Source organism: Mytilus trossulus, chromosome 8 (genome assembly GCF_036588685.1).
Source record: "Mytilus trossulus isolate FHL-02 chromosome 8, PNRI_Mtr1.1.1.hap1, whole genome shotgun sequence".
Taxonomy (NCBI): domain Eukaryota; kingdom Metazoa; phylum Mollusca; class Bivalvia; order Mytilida; family Mytilidae; genus Mytilus; species Mytilus trossulus.
Genome location: NC_086380.1, coordinates 72298705 through 72319650, shown reverse-complemented (window position 1 = coordinate 72319650; position 20946 = coordinate 72298705). Strand labels below are relative to the sequence as shown.

General features: G+C 30.8%; 1 protein-coding gene and 1 long non-coding RNA gene across 2 annotated transcripts; one reads left to right on the top strand and one right to left on the bottom strand.

Moving 5' to 3' along the window:
• Window positions 1–1441: 1441 nt before the first annotated feature.
• On the top strand, window positions 1442–9562 carry LOC134681375 (uncharacterized). The gene is made up of 3 exons (XR_010100614.1): window positions 1442–1752; window positions 3597–3645; window positions 9427–9562. It is a non-coding gene; the product is annotated as an uncharacterized LOC134681375 (long non-coding RNA).
• A 6599-nt stretch (window positions 9563–16161) lies between these two features.
• On the bottom strand, window positions 16162–20416 carry LOC134681374 (uncharacterized). Its single transcript, XM_063540977.1, has 2 exons — window positions 20337–20416; window positions 16162–17924 (listed from the first exon to the last, which is right to left on the bottom strand). Exon 2 carries the CDS (start codon window positions 17913–17915, stop codon window positions 16266–16268), a length of 1650 nt encoding a protein of 549 aa, XP_063397047.1. The 5' UTR covers window positions 17916–17924; window positions 20337–20416; the 3' UTR covers window positions 16162–16265.
• Window positions 20417–20946: the final 530 nt, after the last annotated feature.

Genomic DNA, 20946 nt, shown 5'->3' with positions numbered 1-20946 from the left:
ATGAAAAAGGAAATGAAAATCGAATAAGGAAAAAGAAATTGAATAAGGAAACGAAAAAAAATGAGATAAAAAAAAATTTGAGAGAAAAAATTTGAGGAAAAAAAATTTTGAGGAAAAAAATTTGAGAAAAAAAAAATTTGAGGAAAAAAAATTTTGAGAAAAAAAAATTTGAGGAAAAAAAAATTTGAGGAAAAAAAAAATTTGAGAAAAAAAAAAATTTGAGGAAAAAAATTTTGAGGAAAAAAAAATTTTGAGGAAAAAAAAATTTTGAGGAAAAAAAATTTTGAAGCAAAAAAAAATTTAGTTTGGACTTGTAATATTTTTCAAAATTGAATATCGAAATAGGAAAAAGGAACCGAATAAGGAAATGGAAATCGAATAAGGAAATGGAAATCGAATAAGGAAATGAATATCCAATAAGGAAATAGAAACCGAATAAGGAAATAGAAACCGAATAAGGAAACAGCAATCGAATAAGGAAATGAAAATCGAATAAGAAATTGAAACCGAATAAGGAAATAGAAACCGAAAAAGGAAATGAATATTGAAAAAGGAAAAAGAAACCGAATAAGGAAATGGAAATCGAATAAGGAAATGGAAATCGAATAAGGAAATGAAAATCCAATAAGGAAATAGAAACCGAATAAGGAAACAGCAAGCGAATAAGAAATTGAAACCGAATAAGGAAATAGAAACCGAAAAAGGAAATGAATATTAAAAAAGGAAAAAGAAACCGAATAAGGAAATGGAAATCGAATAAGGAAATGGAAATCAAATAAGGAAATGAAAATCCAATAAGGAAATAGAAACCGAATAAGGAAATAGAAACCGAAAAAAGGAAATGAATATTGAAAAAGGAAAAAGAAACAGAATAAGGAAATGAAAATCGAATAAGGAACTAGAAACCGAATAAGGAAATGAAAATTGAATAGGGAAAAAGAAATCAAATAAGGAAACAGAAACCGAATAAGGAAATAGAAATAAGGAAATGGAAATCGAATAAGGAACTAGAAACAGAAAAAGGAAATCGAAACCGAATAAGGAAATAGAAACCCAATAAGGAAATAGAAAATAAGAATAAGGAAATAGAAACCCAATAAGGAAATAGAATCCGATTCAGGGAATAGAAACCGAAAAAGGAAATGAATATGAAAAAGGAAATAAAAATCGAATAAGGAAAAAGAAATTGAATAGAGAAACGAAAAAAAATGAGGAAAAAAAAAATTGAGAAAAAAAATTTGAGGAAAAAAAATTTTGAGGAAAAAAAAATTGAGAAAAAAAAAAATTTGAGGAAAAAAATTTTGAGGAAAAAAAAATTTTGAGGAAAAAAAATTTTGAGGAAAAAAAAATTTTGAGGGAAAAAAAATTTGAGGAAAAAAAAATTTGAAGCAAAAAAAAATTTAGTTTGGACTTGTAATATTTTTCTTTTTTTTTTTTTTTTTTACAACTTCAGATACTTTATTTTACTATAATAGTTGTTAACAAATCTCCTTAATGTTACAACAATGGCATTAAGGTTCTGCCCTGTATGGTTAATTACCAATAAAACCAGGGGATTTTATTGGTAAACTTTTTATAATTTTACATACTTGTAGTATTGCGTGTTAGTTACAATTAACAGAGTAATAGCTGTCTACAACATGTACTTTACTTTACAATGAAAAGCAAAACGGAACTTTGACCGTCTTTTGTTTAGCTTTTAGTTTTGGATTAATCGAAAGTGAAAGAGCATGGTTTCGATCGGATTAAGAGGTCAGTATAATTGAATTATGGTAGTTTTTAGATAGTGTCTTATTTTTCAAGTACGCTAAACATTGAATGATATACTATATATGATAATCAAACAAAAAATTAAAAAGCAATTTCGTTAGAAATTTGTCTTCTTTTTATTTCAATGACATTTTTGTGATTCTCAAAAATGTAGGTCAATCAACTGTAAGTATGACAGCCAGAGAATCAATTTTCTAAAATTTTTCTTTGAAATTTTCTCAAAAAGGAATTTTCCGGATGATATAAAATTTGTATATCAATTTCGCTTTTTAGGACTGACATCATATTTACATATTTGGTTCTCTTTTCTGATAAATAAAAACATTTATAAATCACAAAGCAAACAATTGTTATAATATGATTAAGTACATGATAATCCACATCTTCAATTTTGTACCCTACTACAAGATTTTGTAGACAAAAAACATGTTGCCCAATATTAAGATACATAAATATTTTGTGTAGTAATGTCCAATAATTTTTTACCCATGTGCATTCAAAGAAAAAATGATTATAGCTATCAGATTTAGAACATAGTTCACAGTTTTCACTATTAACTACTTTCCAGCGATACAGATTATGGTTAATAGCTAAAATATTATGCAGTAATTTCCATCTAAACATTTTTAATCTATTATCTTTTAAAAAAAGAAAGGTGAAAGATAAATTTTTCTTAATGAAATATATAACATTTTCACCTGATAGTTGGTTTTTCCATGAGCAAAAACCTACTGGAAGCTCTTTATTTGACCTGATAATAATATTATAAATTTCTTTAAACTTAATTTTGTCTAGATCGTAATACAATCCATTACTTAACATTTTAATGTCTTGTGTTATGTTGATTTTAGTATGTTTTGATATATTGCTCTTTAATTTTTGGATCCAACTTTTGGGTAAAGCTTTCCGAAGGGAACATATTTCGGCGATCCAATTTTGTTTCTTTTTAAGTTTATCTAATATTTTATGAGAAATTTCTCCTTTATCATCAATTACATCATTTACAAAAATTATGTTTTCTTTTACCCAATGACTATTATATAAACTTTTACCACCTGTTTTTATATATTGGTTTCCCCAAATAACTTGCTTTCTTATATCTCTATAATTATCAGGTACTTTTGTCTTTCCTCCTCCATTTTTAATCCAACATTTCAAAATTTCAAAGTAAAATGTAGGTAAGTTTTTAAGGTTTTCTAGTGACTTATGAGTATTAAGATTCATTTTAAATATTAAATTATTTTCCCCAAACTCTCTAAAATAAAAAGTAGGTATGATTTTCCAGTTAGCACAAGTTTCATCAGTTAATCTTTTAACCCAATTTATTTTGATAGCCTCAATGTATGCGTCAATATCTGTCATTTTTAGTCCCCCTTCAATATAATCTTTTCTTAACACTGAGCGTTTAACTTTCTCGCTACCACCTTCCCATAAAAAATTAAATAAGATTTTTTTAAATTGACTAATAATTTCACTGCTTAGATTTATCAATGAAGCAACGTATGTTATATTGGGAATAACTAGTGTTTTAATTATAGTTATTTTTCCTATCATACTCAATTTTCTTTTCTTCCAATCATTTAGTATCCTTTCAGATTTTTCAAACTGTCTTTCTATATTTAGTGTTTCACATTCTTTTTTGTTCAGGCCAAAATAAATGCCAAGACTTTTCACCTTATCTTTCCAATTGATACTTTCAAATTTGTCTTTGCAGTGTTTTAGTTTACCTAACCATATACCTTCTGTTTTATTTCTATTAAGTTTAAGCCCTGAAAAAGATCCAAAAGTTTCTATTAAATTAAGTGCATTTTTTATTTCATTTTTAGATCTTAGAAAGAGAGTTGTATCATCTGCTAGCTGTGAGATTTTTAGGCTGTGAGTATTTTTATCAATTTTTATTTGTATCCCTTTCAGATCATTATTATCCCTTATCCTACAAGCCAGTATTTCAACTGATAAAACAAACAATAACGCGCTTAAAGGGCATCCTTGTCGAATTCCCCGTTGAATCCCGAAGGTTTCAGAAATCCACCCGTTATTTAAAATACATCCTTTTATATCATGGTAAAGTGTTTTGACCCACTTTTGAAAAGACTTATTAAATCCAAATTTTTTTAATGATTCCAGCATAAAGTCCCATTCGAGTGAATCGAACGCTTTAGAAAAGTCAATAAATAGTGTCATGGTGTGTTATTTGGCTTAAATTTGTGTTAGTGTTATTTTGGATAAAAAAAATGTTTTAATTTATGAAAGAAAATTTAATGTTTGTATTTTGTTTTAATTAATCTGTTTAATTAATTTTACCTATGCTGTGGCATTAGTACTCGAAATGTCACAGTTTGCTCAAAGCACTTTATTTTGAAATATTAATTGTAATTAGCATACATGTCACTAGGATTAGGCTTTGTTAATTAAAGTCTCTTTTTTACTAATGAGAGTAATATTTACATGTCGAGTCATATTGATTTATATTTGGATTTAATATAAATAGCGTTGTGAAATTTAGGAAAATCAGTCACCTTTCGGAAACCTAACCTTGCACTGCTAAAGTCTGTTATACTGGGTCTGTAGGACTGTAGATCAGTCTCCCAGTTGACTTTGTAGTGTTTAGACAAAAATGTATTTTTTGACTCACCTTTTATTTTTGGGATTTTTAAGATAACAGTCAGTGTTTCGGAAGCGTAACCTCACACTACTCACGTCATTATACTGGCCCTATAAGACTGTCTACCAGTCTACCAGTTGACTGTGTAGTGTGAGACAAAATTTATCTCTTGACTCATTATTTAACTTTGGAAGACTTTTGAGAATCCTTTTATTTTGAGACTTTGCATTTTTGAATTTGAGATTAAGTATATTTTATGATTTAGTAGTTTTGGCATTTATTTTGTATTTTACATTTTAAGGAGAAATAGTTTTACTTTGGATTTGATATTTAGATTTGATACTTTGTACTTTAATTAGATTATTATTATTATTTGGAATTGTTTACTAATTGATTTGTTATCATCATTCGTTTAAATTGTTACATTAATTAAATTATGAAAACCTTCCTTGCGTTTTAGCTATGCCTATCAGAACATTAAGTCTAGCGATAGACTGACCCCCTGTCCCTTGGTTCCAGCACAAACGAGTTAGCTCCCCCTTATCTAACAGTGCTCTGGAGGAACCTTGGTGACAGATATGGCGGAGTTGACCCGAGGCATGATACAAATTAGATTCTGAAACTGCATAGCTAGAATGTAGGTTGGCAAAAGTCATTCAAAATTATTTAAAACTTTAAAATTTCAAAATTGAGACAACAGAAGGAGAAACAATGAGAGGAAGAGAGAACCAGTAGCAGGAAAGACAAGTTGCAGATTAAACAACACATAACTAAAAGATAAGTACATCTTGCCTATTATAATACACTTTAATAACTTTTAAGTGAAAAGTATAGATGTATGTTGATTCTTGGTGTGAATCTGTTAACTTTAAATATATATATTTGTTTGTGCAAAAACTTTACAGGAGTTAAAATTCAGTTCAGGAGAAACTGTACTTGTGCAAATAATTATATACGATCTGAAAATTTGACTCATAGTAGAGAGAATTTAACATTTAGTTCAGGAGAGATTTTATTTGCGTAATTAATAGAACATGATGAGTAACTTAAGGTAGAGAGAATAGAACATAAACAATAGACTGACAAAAATTACTTTTAGTTTCAGTTTGGTAATTGGAATAGAAATATCATCATGGGTAGAAAAAGAATTTCAAAAGGATGGTGCTGCCAAAAAGACAGATATGCCAAGCTTTCCAGTGTAATACCAGGAACAGCAAGTTTTCAGTTTACTACAACCGTGGAGAGGAGCTTTGTGTAGATTGGACTGGAATATCACAGAGTGAGCTGTTTATTTGACAGTAGAGCATCTTGGAGGTGTATCGGTCGACGTCTGTTGCATCATCTAGGCGCCACTGCAGCGGTGCACGGATCAACGATCAAGGATGCAATAGGTGTCCTTCGACAGGTGTTTGCAATAATCGGAGAAAAAGTGCTTTAACTTTTGGACATCTTACCAGAAATTAATTATTTTGAACATTACTTGCTAGAGCTTATTTATAGGATTGAACTTTTGTGAAACAACAAAGCAAAAACAGTTTACAAGAACAGAACTTTGACATTACCAACTCAGATCATTTAGAAATTTGTGAATATCATGATGGTGCTTATTATGTAATACCATAGCAACCTTCCAAGACAGCAGGATTTAGAAAAACAATCAGTTTCTATCTTTATTTTTTTGTGGTTCTAGGAATTAGTAGGAGTGCACGCCTGTTGGTTCTTTTCACTACATCAATTTGAATTTTGGATTACTAGAATGTTATTTTATTTTTCATCTGTTAAACACATGGAATATAGGTTGCTGGGAGCTAGCAAGTTGAAATACATAGTTGTTGCTATATATTATAAGTATATATTTTGGCGCCAGGTTATATATAGTTTATTGGAGTGTATAAAGACTATTTTTAAGATGTTAATATGTGAATGTATATATCATGTTTGGGGACAAACATATTGGAGTAGGGGGGAATATGTCATGGTGTGTTATTTGGCTTAAATTTGTGTTAGTGTTATTTTGGATAAAAAAAATGTTTTAATTTATGAAAGAAAATTTAATGTTTGTATTTTGTTTTAATTAATCTGTTTAATTAATTTTACCTATGCTGTGGCATTAGTACTCGAAATGTCACAGTTTGCTCAAAGCACTTTATTTTGAAATATTAATTGTAATTAGCATACATGTCACTAGGATTAGGCTTTGTTAATTAAAGTCTCTTTTTTACTAATGAGAGTAATATTTACATGTCGAGTCATATTGATTTATATTTGGATTTAATATAAATAGCGTTGTGAAATTTAGGAAAATCAGTCACCTTTCGGAAACCTAACCTTGCACTGCTAAAGTCTGTTATACTGGGTCTGTAGGACTGTAGATCAGTCTCCCAGTTGACTTTGTAGTGTTTAGACAAAAATGTATTTTTTGACTCACCTTTTATTTTTGGGATTTTTAAGATAACAGTCAGTGTTTCGGAAGCGTAACCTCACACTACTCACGTCATTATACTGGCCCTATAAGACTGTCTACCAGTCTACCAGTTGACTGTGTAGTGTGAGACAAAATTTATCTCTTGACTCATTATTTAACTTTGGAAGACTTTTGAGAATCCTTTTATTTTGAGACTTTGCATTTTTGAATTTGAGATTAAGTATATTTTATGATTTAGTAGTTTTGGCATTTATTTTGTATTTTACATTTTAAGGAGAAATAGTTTTACTTTGGATTTGATATTTAGATTTGATACTTTGTACTTTAATTAGATTATTATTATTATTTGGAATTGTTTACTAATTGATTTGTTATCATCATTCGTTTAAATTGTTACATTAATTAAATTATGAAAACCTTCCTTGCGTTTTAGCTATGCCTATCAGAACATTAAGTCTAGCGATAGACTGACCCCCTGTCCCTTGGTTCCAGCACAAACGAGTTAGCTCCCCCTTATCTAACAGTGCTCTGGAGGAACCTTGGTGACAGATAGTATAGCTCCATCAATATTAAAGTTTTCAGCATAATCTATAATATCTTGAATTTGGCGTACGTTAAATCCTATATATCGATTTTTAACATAACCATTTTGATCTCTATGTATAATTAGGGGTAAGATTTTTTTTAGTCTTTGTGCTAAAGTATATGTAATAAGTTTTACATCAGTATTCAATAAAGTAATTGGACGGTAATTATCTAAGGACAAAGGGTCATTTTTTTTGAAAATCAATGATATTATCCCAATCTTTTGGGTCTCAGATAAAGTTTCATTATCATAACATGTGTTAGAAACATTCAATACAATATGTTTTAAATTTGGCCAAAATTGTCGATAAAACTCAACTGTTAAGCCATCTTTGCCTGGAGTCTTATTTAGTTTCATATTATAAATAGAAGATGTTAGCTCTTCTAAAGTTAATTTACCATCCACTTGTTTGCTTTCACAAGGAGTTAAAGAATGATCAATGGGGGTATTTTCTATGTATGTCTTTAAAATTTCAGTTTCGGGACATGTACTTTTGTACAGAGATTTATAATACTCTTTACTTACATCTAAAATTTCACTTTGATCAACAGTAACCTCACCGGTTTGGGTCATTAATTTATTAATAGATTTTTTAGCCTGTCTATTTTTTTCTAGAGATAAAAAGTACTTAGTATTTTTTTCCCCTTCCTCTACCCATTTTATTCTTGATCTAGCTTGGGCTCCTTTGGCTTTAAAAGAGTATATCTCTTCTAAATCTTTTTCTAAATTTTTTATTTGATTAAAAAGTTCATTATTTTTCCTATCAGGTAATTTGTCTAATCTTTCATTTAAAAGATTTAGTTTGTTTTCCATTATTAAAATTATATTTTTCCTTTCTGGCTTTTGATTTACAGTATTGGATAGTAGACTCTCTTATGTCAGTTTTTAGCAGGTCCCACTGATTTAGGACATTTGTAAGATTAAAATTTTGCTCATACTTTTCAATTAACTTATTTATTAGTTTATTGTACTGAGTATCAGTCAATATACTGTTATTCATTTTAAAATATCCTTTACCCCGATTATTTGCATAAATGTCTAATTTAAGCGAAATAGCCATGTGGTCTGTGAATGAAATTGTGCAGGCCTGATATTAGCAGATACAGTACTAAGGCGTGCTTGTGTGCATATTATAAAGAAGTCTATTCTACTAGCTTCATTTGTAGAATTTTTTCTTTTCCATGTGAATTGTTTTTTATCTTTATTTAATTGTCTCCAAATGTCTATCAATTTATGTGTTTTAATTAATTGTTTTAAACCATTGACTGGCTTTTTTAACTTTTTATGTAATTTATTGTTCTTTGTATCTAAAGCTGAAAGTAAATCATTCATATCTCCCCCTACTATTAGAGCACCAAGAGTGTGTTCTTCAATTAATTTACTTACTTTTTTATAAAATTGGTTTCTTGCATGAACTTCATTAGGTGCATACAAGTTTACTAAGGTAAAAATCTTATCTTGAATTTCTATATTAATTATAATAATTCTCCCTTCTTTATCACAAAATTCATTAATTAATTTAAAGTCTAGTGATTTATTAATAAAGTAAGAAACTCCCCTTGAATTTGTTGTGCCTAGGCTGTGAAGATGTTTGCCATTGAATTCATTGTTAATTTGCTTTATCAAATCTTTTGACAAGTGAGTTTCTTGTGCCATTAAAATGTCGCATTTCTGCTGTTGAAACCAAGAGAATAATCTAAAGCGCTTTTCCTTTCTCGCTAAACCTTGACAATTAAGTGAGCAAATGTGGAAGTTTTTTGTTTTCATTATAGTATTAAAGAAGTTTAATTGTTGATCTCTTAAACGATTTATTTAAATCTAGCAAAATGTATAAACCTGTTCTATGTATCGTGACCCAGATAAACACGTAGTTATTTTTAGACCTATAAATAGCACAGGTAAAGTTAATTTCTATTTTTAGTTTCATTACTGACTTTCTGAAAACGTCTTGTATTTTGTAAACATTAGCATTGTCATTTACTGTAATTTTGATAGCGCGGGTGGTTCTTTTGTATTTACAACTTTTATATTTTTTTACAGATATGGAATTAATCGTGTCACAGAATGTTGTTAGCCAAATGACTTTACTAGAAGTGCTTAATTTTGGAAATATGTGCACAACGAAGAAGTGTGTGATATCTAAGTTCAAGAACAGTTGGATATTTTTGGCTGTTTCTTTAATGTTAAAAAAAATAACTGTGTAGAAATATGTTCGTATCCTAAAGAAAAGAACATCGGATGAATGTCATTTACCGAAACTGTACTTTTATACTCCAAGACTGGCTGTTTTTTACTTGATTCCAAGAATATATTATGACAAAGGATTAAAGTGTGCCTATGAATACTGCATTTCGTTTTAGATGTGCATGGAACAATATTTTTTATCCAAGCAGATTTACCACCTTTATATTCATAGTCTATACATTTTTCATTTACAAATAATTTCATATATGCTGTATTTACTACATTTTTAAATAAACAACTATTCTGATATTTCTCTTTTGAATGTATGCTATCTACAATATAGACATCACATTCACAAATTACAATTTTGTTCACTTGATAAACACAGTCTATGTTTATAATACAAAGTAAACAAAGAAATATATACAATATATACAATTTAAAACACATGAAGATTTGTAGTTGATAGTTATAATTAAGATGAGCTTAGGATTTTGTTTTTTTCACAGGTTCTTGTCTCTTGTGAAGCTCATCAGTAGGAGTACTTGCTGTTTGTTTAGTACGTGTTTTTTTCTCTTCATTGGTTTTATTTGATGGAGTTCTAAAGGCTTCTGCTAGGAAGCGTTCCATGCTCGGCTGATCTTTATTTGAATTTTGTTTGTCCTTTTTATTTTTTGCTCGTTTAGCCTTTTTGACATGTCGTTTTTCCTTTTTTTCACTTAGGTTTGAATGATCTTCAAGATTGTTGCTTGCCTGTTTGTTAAAAGTAAAGCTAGGCGTTTTTTGTTCTGCTTCAGCTGCTTGGGTTGTTTGTGACGCATCCTTTTGACAGCTTTCTGGATGTGTGGGAATGTCTGAATCCGATTCTGATTCAGATTGGCTATCTTCACTAGAAGAATCGGAGTCTGCATTACAGTATTTTGCTGTATGACCGGACTTCCCGCATGTCTGACATACCCAATCATCTGGGCAAGTAGTGCAATAGCTTGCTTTATGACCGCTGCCACCACATGTGCGACACACCCAATCGTTTGGGCATTCATAAGATTTATGTCCCTCTTGTAGACATTTATTGCATTTAATGTTTGTACGGGTGTCAACTTGACCTCGATGGAGTACCACTGCTTTGTATTTACCTATGAATAAAGTTTTTGGCAAAGGATTTGGTATTGGGTCACATATTGCAATGCGATCGCCAGTCTGACAATTTGTTACGCGTCCATCGACTCGTAGCCTTTCACGAAATAATGTATGTACTACACAGTGATTAAATTCAAGGGCTCTTTGAATTTGACCGTCATCTGCTGAGCAAGGTATATTTTTTATTCTTACTCGAACATTGTTAGGATCTTCATTTTCAGCAGTTTTGGGATTTCTAGCATATGTTTGTATTAGCTTTTTACGAATAACAAGACCATTTGTGAGTGTTTTATCCCGGTCTTCCTGATTGTCAAAATATAATCTCCATAATCCCCTAACCCTTTGTAAAGCTTTCAAATGACTGGGGTCTACAAGATGTTCAACAGATCTGTATAGCTCGAGATGAGTGAGGTACTGGTCTTGTGAGGGCTTATTAGAACCAAATAAGTCTTGTTCCAAGATGAAGATTGGTTTAACTTCACTTACTGACTGATCATTTGACGTTTTGTCTTTAGGAGAAACTGCTTCAGCATAAGACTTGGTCGAACTTTTTGGATCTACATTTCCATCCGCCATTTTGAAAAATTGAGACGACTTCTAGACTTTGAATATCTCAATTATTCACATCAATGTACATTAAATCGCCACTAAAACTTAGCTATGAAAGGAATATTGTATATTCTGTTGAAGATACTTGTAAAAATTTTCAAAATTTGAATATCGAAAAAGGAAAAAGGAAAAAGGAACCAACTTGTGTCTGGTACTTCGTTTTTGAAAACAAAATAATGACAGTTGCAGCTGTACACTTTTTATAAGTTATAATAGTTTTTTAAAGACAAAAGTCCGTACACACTTACCCGAGTTAAGATGTCTGAATAGGTTAATTGAATGTATGGAAAGTCGTATGGAACAAACTATATGTCTTCCCAAATAGAAATAAATGAATGTATAATTAAGACAGCTGTAAATACTAAGTCTTTTTATAGTACTAATTTAAATTTTGAAAATTGTTTACTTCAAAAATTATAATTATTTTGTGATACATTTACAAGAATTAAAATAGAGAAAGGAAATTGTTAAATTTAAAATTAGCTTTCGGTTTCAACAATTTCAACCTATATATCTCCACATTTTGTCGTTACATTGATAATAATATGACAACCGTTTCGCGTGGGGAGTCTATTGCTCCTGCTAATTATATATATTAAAGATTTATCTACACCTTCGATCCTTATAAATCCTTGTCTTCAAGTTATCGTCTTTGGGCGGTCCTGATGGTAACTCCAGAAAAGCGTTTGGGACACATGAAATGTCAACGTGTTGCCTTCATCTTTGTTTTATAGAAGACACCATTTGCTACTTTATATCCGTATTGTTGGTTTGTTTTTGTATTTTGAGACGACCTCTTGTTTTTGTCACCTGAGTAAGTCTAAAGTGTAATCCTAGGTATAGACCTAGTTTCCGCAAATGTCTAATTATGTTAAAGTAAGCAGTACATAACAATTCATTTATTTAGAATTTTAGATGAATTTGACAGCCGCATTATTTGTGACAGTTTGACTTATTTCCATATTAGTATATTAAATTCATAAGAAATATAGGTTAAGTTGGATTTATAATATTGTCTTACAATCTGAAATAAGACATATAAGCCATTTCTTTTATTGATTTTCTCAATTTCATTTTATGTATGATTCAGTTAGTCACTGCCAGTTTTTAGAATTGGTTGAAAATATGTTGTCATGCTAACCAGTCCATATATTACTTTAATCGCTCAACGTTTTATCGTTTATATAAAATATTTTTCAGTTTTCAGTTTGTTCGGCACGGTTATTTGTTATCAAAGTTTATCTGTGTTCAGTCTAAAATATTTATCTAGATACAAAAGTCGGATCTATAAGTGGACAGAGTGTGTCCTGCTCCCGATTGTTAAAGATGAAAACACAGATATCATTACTTCATGACGGAAGAAAAAAATGGTATTCAAGACAACATTTAAATCACAAAAAAACTGAACTCCGAGGAAATTTCATAAAACAGAAAGTTCCTAAATATATAGCAAAATCCAAAGCTTAACACATCAAACAAATTGAAAACAACTGTCACATTCCTGACTTGGTACATGCATTTTATTATGTGGAAAATTGTGAAATAAACATGGGTTTATAGCTGGCTAAACCTGATTTGGACATGCATATTTTCACGTAGAAAATGTTGGATTGTACCTGGTTTTATAGCCAGCTAAACATCTCATCAAACGAATAAATAACAAGTGTCATATACCATAATTGTTTGTGTAATATATATTTGTTATAGAAAGAATATGGTTAAATACTCCCAAAATGAATTGCATCAAATGAACTATGGTTTGAATATCTTTACTTGGTTTTTTTTTTATTGTAGATGCTTGTATAAATGAGCATATTGAGAGTTTGTTGTTTTTAGTCTTAATCTCCATCAAAATAGTATGACTGTAGATACATGCAGTAATAAGTCTTGTCACGTAGCCAGAGCAAATTAATCGATACTTCCGTCATTCGATGACTTGATCTAAATTCCAAGGCAATAACTTCACCTGCTTATACATCATTGTATATGTTATAGGAGTCAGAGAACTCATGTAATTAAACAGTACATGTTGAATATAGCAATATGTACATCTACTCATACCTTTTATCTGTTATTGTCACTATTTAAAAAAAATCATCAACAATCTATGATTTACTTTACTACCTATAGTAAATATAAAAAAAAGAGGAGGATCAATCAATACCTTATAACACATTATATACCATTTGTGGTACGTCTTAAGCTTATTCATGGTTTTTGTTAAGAGCTGTTCATGCATGGTTAGCGATTGTTTTTCTACTTTCTAGTTAAATTGATGATTCCTTTTACCTTTCGTATTTTGTCACATTCGTCAAACAAGGGCAAAATGGTTCATGCAAAATGTTATATACAAAGCATAATCTTTTCTATACAAAGATAGTAATTCACGTACTGCACCCGTCTTGAAGTTAAAGTACGACGTTTAATAAAGGTGGGTGTTCACTTGTTACATTGATGCTAAAACACATAACCGTTGGAATCCATATAACAAATGACTCTGGTAAAAAAGATGTAAAACGAACTGTAAATCTTACAAAAAAAACTTTGCAGCAACCGATGATTAATCAATCAGTAATGAATTCCACGTATCGTTGATGAAATATCGGTTTGTTGTTGTTCTGCAGTTTGCATGTTGTCTGTTTGTACGTGTTGATAATGTAGATGTTTTAATTTGTGTGTTTGTTTGTTTCTGTCGCGTAGTGTTTTAGCGATATTTTGTAACATTATCATGAGGCCGAATTTTAACTGGCCATCAAACCCGGTTTAACCCACCATTCTGTCTTGAAATGTTCTGTACCATTTAAACTCATTAGTCGCAATAATATGGCAGTTGTTATGAAAAAGTCCGTTTTTGTGTGGTTTTTTTTTTTGTTGCATTTTTGTGTTCCTTTTGTTCCTATGGATCCCTCTTATTGTTGATGTGCCTCCATCGGTTTTGATTTAAAAGCCAGATTTTTTTTCTCTTAGTCGATTAATGACTTTTAAACAGCGGTGTGGTATCGTTGCCTAAATACATAACAGTTAACAAAACGAAAAATATAGTCTGCGATGTTAAAACCAGTACATATCTCCCTTACTTTTTCTAATATGACGAAATAACATAAAAAAAAATGTGGTGCACACTGAATAACCCGCGTATTGGGTTATTTTAAAGTGTGAACCAAAATTTGCATGTTATTGCGAATAGACAGATAAAATATTACTGTTAACAGTTATTTCTTATAATTCAGTTTTTAATTATATTTTAAATCGGAGTAAATCATGAAAAAACATTGATGACGTCGCGGTCATATTACTAAATTATGTCTATGCGCTGATAAACAAAACGACGTCAGCCAATCAGAAGACGCGTTTCATCCAAAACTAAATTATTGAAAAGTGAACAAAATTAAAAACAAAGTCTTTTGTTAGTTATTCGTTGTTATGGAACTTACATTTCATTACATATTGATTTCAAATGTAAATATGTACACTTGTATACACATACGGATGTGTTCAAATTATTGATAACATATATGTTGAGTGCTGTGAAGTCATTGTCAAAACAAATTCCATAAGAACAGTTGACAATACACTCATCATAGATACCAGGATTGAAAATGTGTATTAGAGCCAGACGTCCGTTTCGTCTACAAAAGTGACACTCGAAAATAAAATCATCTCTTCTCAGTATTTCTTCCGTTTTGTTATCTCGATCTGATGACAGTCTGTATGTTGTTTTTTGTGAAATATTGCCACCATATTAGGTGTTAAACTGCCTGTAATTTGTTATGCATTGAACAATTGATGCGGAATCCTTACTGTAAACTGGTGTTCCCCTTGAATTGACACATAAAAGCTTGTTCTAACATGGAACTGATAATAGCATAAATGTAATAATGATATAAAGTATAGGAGTAGAATCTGGTTGAATTTGCTTTTCGAATTTTTCTATAGATGTGTTATGGATGGTAATGCTACTCTTCAAAGAAAATTATGTCATTTTCAGTGGCTATAATACCATAACATTGAAATCCGATTTTAGTTTTGTTTAACTTTGTCATCTTTGTGGTGTTTATCAATTGCTAAGTGATCTAATTAAATTGTGTAACAACAGTTTTGTCTGCACTACGAGCATACATTATAAGGGGGAAAGGTGTGACCTATCACATGGGCCTACCGCAATCATAAACCTTATTAGAAGTTGTCATATGCCTAAATGCTTGTCAATATTGCAAGAATATGGCGTTTACGATAGGTTTTTGATAGTTTTTGGTTAAATTTATTTCCAACTTTTGAAAATTTGCTGATATTTTATTCAGATGTATGATTATTGTTGAATTGTTCCGGCGCCTTTTTCAGTATTTTGTTAAATTGTTTACCACTTTGTATAAAAAAAAGTTTTAAAAAAACAAGGATAATTCAAAACGACAATGATCATATAACAAAATCAAAAGCTCAAACACATCAAATGTATGAAAAACAACTGCCATATTCCTGACTAGGTACAGACAGGTCCGTATGTTAAATATTGTGGATAAAACTTGGTTTAATAGCTATCTTAACCTCTAACTTATATGACAGCCATATAGATGTATGAGCAAAAATAAAATTCATTCCCATTTTTATAATAGATAAAAATGTCTTTCTAATATTGGAGCAAAATCTCTGAAAAAGAGAGGCGAAATATACAAAGAAACATTTAAACACATCAGTCGCAATAAACTTACAACGCCATGGCTAAAATAGAAAACAGACAAACAGTAGTACACAAACCAGACTTAGCAACACGAACCCAACATACAATGTAGATATATATGGGGAAAAAATATGATAACATTAAAATATATATAATCAAGTGGCAAAAATCATGACGTGTTTTAATCAATACTAAGCATATTCTTGCATTTTAAATCACTACAAGCAATATTCAATATGGTTATACTTCTTCGTATACATTTCATAAATCATTTGCATTTGTACACGTCTACAGACTTGCAATTGTTATTAACAACAAACAGTTTTGTAAAGTCATTGTTAAAACACATTCCATATGGATAGTGTATGCCATCGTCCTGGTTAAGCATTTGTTCACAGTTTTTCCCGTCTGGTGATATTCTCTGTATGTTGTTGGTGCGATGATTTCCGAAGTAAATGTTGCCCTGACGATCAAATGTAACTCCTGCTCTACATGAAACATCCTTACTGAATACTAGTGTTCCATCTGATTTTACACGGGATAGTTTGTTATCATATCTGACAATAAACTGCTCGTGAATATTATCGTATAGCAGAAAATAAATATCTGCATCTCCATGGTTGATTGACTGCAGAATTGTCCCATTTGTATCTAATGTTTTGATAGTACCATTATTACCACCGACGTAAATGTTGTCACGTCCAGCACTTACAGCAAGACATTCAAATTTTACGTTTACTTTTTCCTTCTTTATTATCTGTTTTGTGTTAATAAATTGTACAGACTTCTCCTTAGGAAGGGTAACAACCGCTCTATCTGAACAAGCTATCACAGCAACACCTCTGGGATCAGATGTGAATGTTATTTCTCCCTCGTATTCTTTACACTCTCTGTAGAAATAGAGTTTCGGACATAGTCCGGTATAATTAGTCAGGAGCAGTTTATTATCCTCTGTGATTGATACATCTACAAAATTAAATGTGGCATCAGGTTTAAGATTTAAACTAGTGGCCTTTTCAAACCCAAGAATACGATGGGTTGGTTCTGCCATAATTTGGGCCTGCTGAAATTTCGGAGGTTTGTATTGAACTTGACACGGTTTAATATTCTCTAACAATGATCCAAAAAAATCCATCCTTACATTTTTGTATTCATTTAAAGATATTCCGACTTCTTGTGAACTGGAAATCATCTGCTGAACTTTGTCTGCTGTGCTTTGGACATCTGATACTTGTTTACGCAAAGCTATAAAAAACTGACTATTTGAGCCACAATCTTTCAAAACTTCTATTTCATTTTCCTTTGATTTTAAGTTTTCCATTATCTGCGATATTTCTATCTTTTGTTTGTTGATTCCAGTTTCATGTTTTAATTGAAAGGACGAAAGTTTGGAGTGAAGATCAAGTTCAATTTTATCTATTTGTTTCAATAATTGGACTTTTAACTCACTTATCCGATTAGTTATTGCTAATTTAGACTTTGCAAGTAATTCTAAGTTCAACTGCCTGTTATCGTTGAATTTATTCAATATTGCAAGAAGGTGTTTAATTTCCTGTATAATATCGGTATAAAGAGCAGACGTTTTCACATTTTTAGAGGCAAACTCTAATGGTAGAATATTTTGACATGTTCTGTGGTCATTGGGAATGCATGCTCTACAGCAAATGATCTCATGGTCTACGCAATAATAATCCAAGAGTAATTCAGTATGAATGTTGCAGCTTTTCGTCACAGAGATTGGAATCGTGTAACCAACAGACGACAAATCGATTACATGATGTGATTTGAATGCTTTAAAACGGTCATGTGATTCAGCGCAGTTTGAACATAGCCTTTCTTCACAATCGGAACAAAACTTGGTGGCTTGTAACGTTTTATTTTCTGCAAAACATGGACCACATACACTAGCGGTAGCCATTTCAATATTCTGAAGAAAAAAAGTATACCACCATGAAAATTGTTAAAAAAAATATATGACAGGTAAACAACTCGAGTGGGCACGTCTATGTCTTATAAAAGGAAAACAATGTCAGCCATAACTAAGTGGTAGACACAGGATGCAACCAGATGCTCCGTAGGGCGCAGCCTTATACGACCGCAGAGGTCGAACACTGAACAATTGGGGCAAATATGGACACAACATGCAGGCTTGATACAGCTCTGAATTTTGATTGTGATTAACTAGTTGACACAGCAAAGGTTTCTGACACAGAATGATTGTGGTCTAATGAACCTAAATTTGCATTTGAGCAATACAATATGCTGTTGAATACTAATCCCTTAAAAAATATATTTGAAGAAAAGTTCTTTTTAATTTCTGAAATCTGAAATGAAAAAATTGTTACCCCTCTCCCCCCCCCCCCCCCCAATTTTTTTTTCACCTCACCCTTTCCCTTATTCCAAAAATAATCTCAATATCTAATAGAGTTGGCAACAATAACTACTCATTTAAATACATCATAGAATATTAAGATATAAAATGAAATACAGTGATGGTTAAAATAATATAAATTAATAGTAACTTCTAAAAATAAATTAATAGCTACATATCTCAAAACAATCATCATTTCTTAATACAGAATGTTCAAGCAGTGTAAGGGAGGTAATCAAGTAATCAAACATATATATAACAGTATTCTATTAATGTTAATTCGATTACCTCCCTTACACTGCTTTTAAATTGTCTAAATTGTCCATTAACCAGAACAAAAAACTTGTTTTCCCCATTTTTGCCCATTGTTGCTAAGTGATTTGACCTATAACCATCCCTTTGTAGTATGGAAACTTGTGGTATGACATCAGAGAGATTTATACACTTAAACACAATTTATTGCCTAACAAACTATAAAAATGCTTATTTGGGCCCCCTTTTTTTTTGGGACCCTCATTTGTAAACCTTAAGGACTATAACCCCCCCAAAAATAAATCCCAACCTCCCTTTTGTAGTTATAAACATTGTGTTAAAATTTTATTTATTTCTATATACTTTTACTAAATTTATTAATATAATTTACAACCAGTGAATTTAATAATCTTATATCTGTCTTCGGACCACTCTGTCGCCGGAGCCGACGACAACGTGATATAAATATACGACAAGTTGTGTGGTCGAATAAAAACGGAAATGAGATACGGTTGTTATAAACTTCATTAGCACAGTATGTCAAATTTGGGAATAATGCATGGCAACAATTTGAAAGTTCTCCGACAAAATAACATGAATAATGAATTAAGTCATTTCTCCTAAAAGATAAATAGTTGCCATTGTTTAAAGAGAAACAATTTATTATTCCCTCTTATAGGAACACATTATAGTTCTAGGTCGATGTCACTGACTGTCGGTGTTTCTTTAACTTATGAATGGTATCATCACCGCATTATCCGGGATTATGACAAGAAATATAATTGATTTTTCTATTAATCTGTAAAAATTACTGGTTAATTCGAAACATTGTCTGATTTTTACTAATTCGATGTACGGATTGCCGAAGCCTCAATTGGTACAATTTTCTTTTATATTTTTTTTGGTGCGTCTAGCACTTAGATGTTTGTCAATATTTTAATTCAATACAAAACAAATAAGTATGAAATATAAGTCAGCGTGATATAATTCATATATGTTACAAATATGACCAAATCAATGATATGCCATATCAACGTACTCTGTATTAGGGCTTCCTATGACGAGTTTCTTTCCTACTGGGCTCGTGATACCAACGAGGGGAGAATCCACCACAAATGGTGTAGACCACTGGTTGTAGTAACTTATGGCTATTTCATATACAAAGACTCATTAGCCATGTTCGAATCAAATAAATCAAAACACTGAATAAAGTAGGAAGTTTAAGAGCATTGAGATCCCAAAATTGCCAAAGGTTTTGACAAATACAGTAGGGTAATTTATTTTTTGTGAATAAAAGCGGTGCTTAAAAATGGCGTTCACACTTAAAATGACAAAAAAAACCATAACAAAAATCAAATTTTTTTAAAGTAACTTAAACTTTTAAAAAATCGACTCTCGGTTTACATACAGTGAAATGATACAGCTATGTATGTAAAGTGTGGGAGATCATGCTTTAACAGTTTACATAATATTATACCTTTTGTCAGCTACGTATTAATTTATATTTAATTCTCGATTTAAAAAGTTGAATGATAATATAATCATGACAATTATAAGAATGCTATTTGTTAAATCAGGGAATTGTTAATTTCAACTACTTCCGGTTTCAACTTTGTCAACCCATGCCTCAAAAAGTTTTAAATCATAATAATCAACAGCAAACAAATACCAAAAAAATCGAAAACCTACACCATTTTAGATGACAAATATACTTACAGTGTTATACTGTAAAGGTTATAAGAGTTCAAAGACAAAAATACATAGTCTAATACACACTGACACACACTTACCCAATCAAAAGTGTCTGAAAGATCGAGGTTATGTTCCACACATGTATGGAGAGCCGTTTGAAACAACTTATATATATTTCTCAATTCAAATACAGGTTAATAACTTAACATATCGGCTCTGTACTATGATCTTCTATAAGTAAACAATTAATTAAGCTACTGTTAAAAATATTGTTCAACAAAAACTATGGTATAATTTACTAAACGCCACAAAACTATCTAATTATTTAATATGAAATATCAGTTTTAAATGAGGGACGAAAAGACTAGGGTTTGTCTGCACCACGCACCAGATGGTGGTATGCACTGTATATGGAAGAAGAAGAGAAGAAGAAAGCTACCAGAGAGACAGTCAAACTCATAAATCGAAAATAAACTGACAACGCCCATGGCTTAAAATGAAAAAAAAGACAAACAATAGTACACATGACACAACATAGAAAACTGAAGAATAAGCAACACGAACCCAAAAATCCAAAAACTCAAAAATTTAATATGAAATATCTGTTTTAACTTTAGCACACAATTATTCTCTG

Bases quoted from the DNA above. Each gene is read 5' to 3' on its own strand.
- LOC134681374 (XM_063540977.1), bottom strand. From the start codon at position 17,915: ATGGCTACCGCTAGTGTATGTGGTCCATGTTTTGCAGAAAATAAAACG.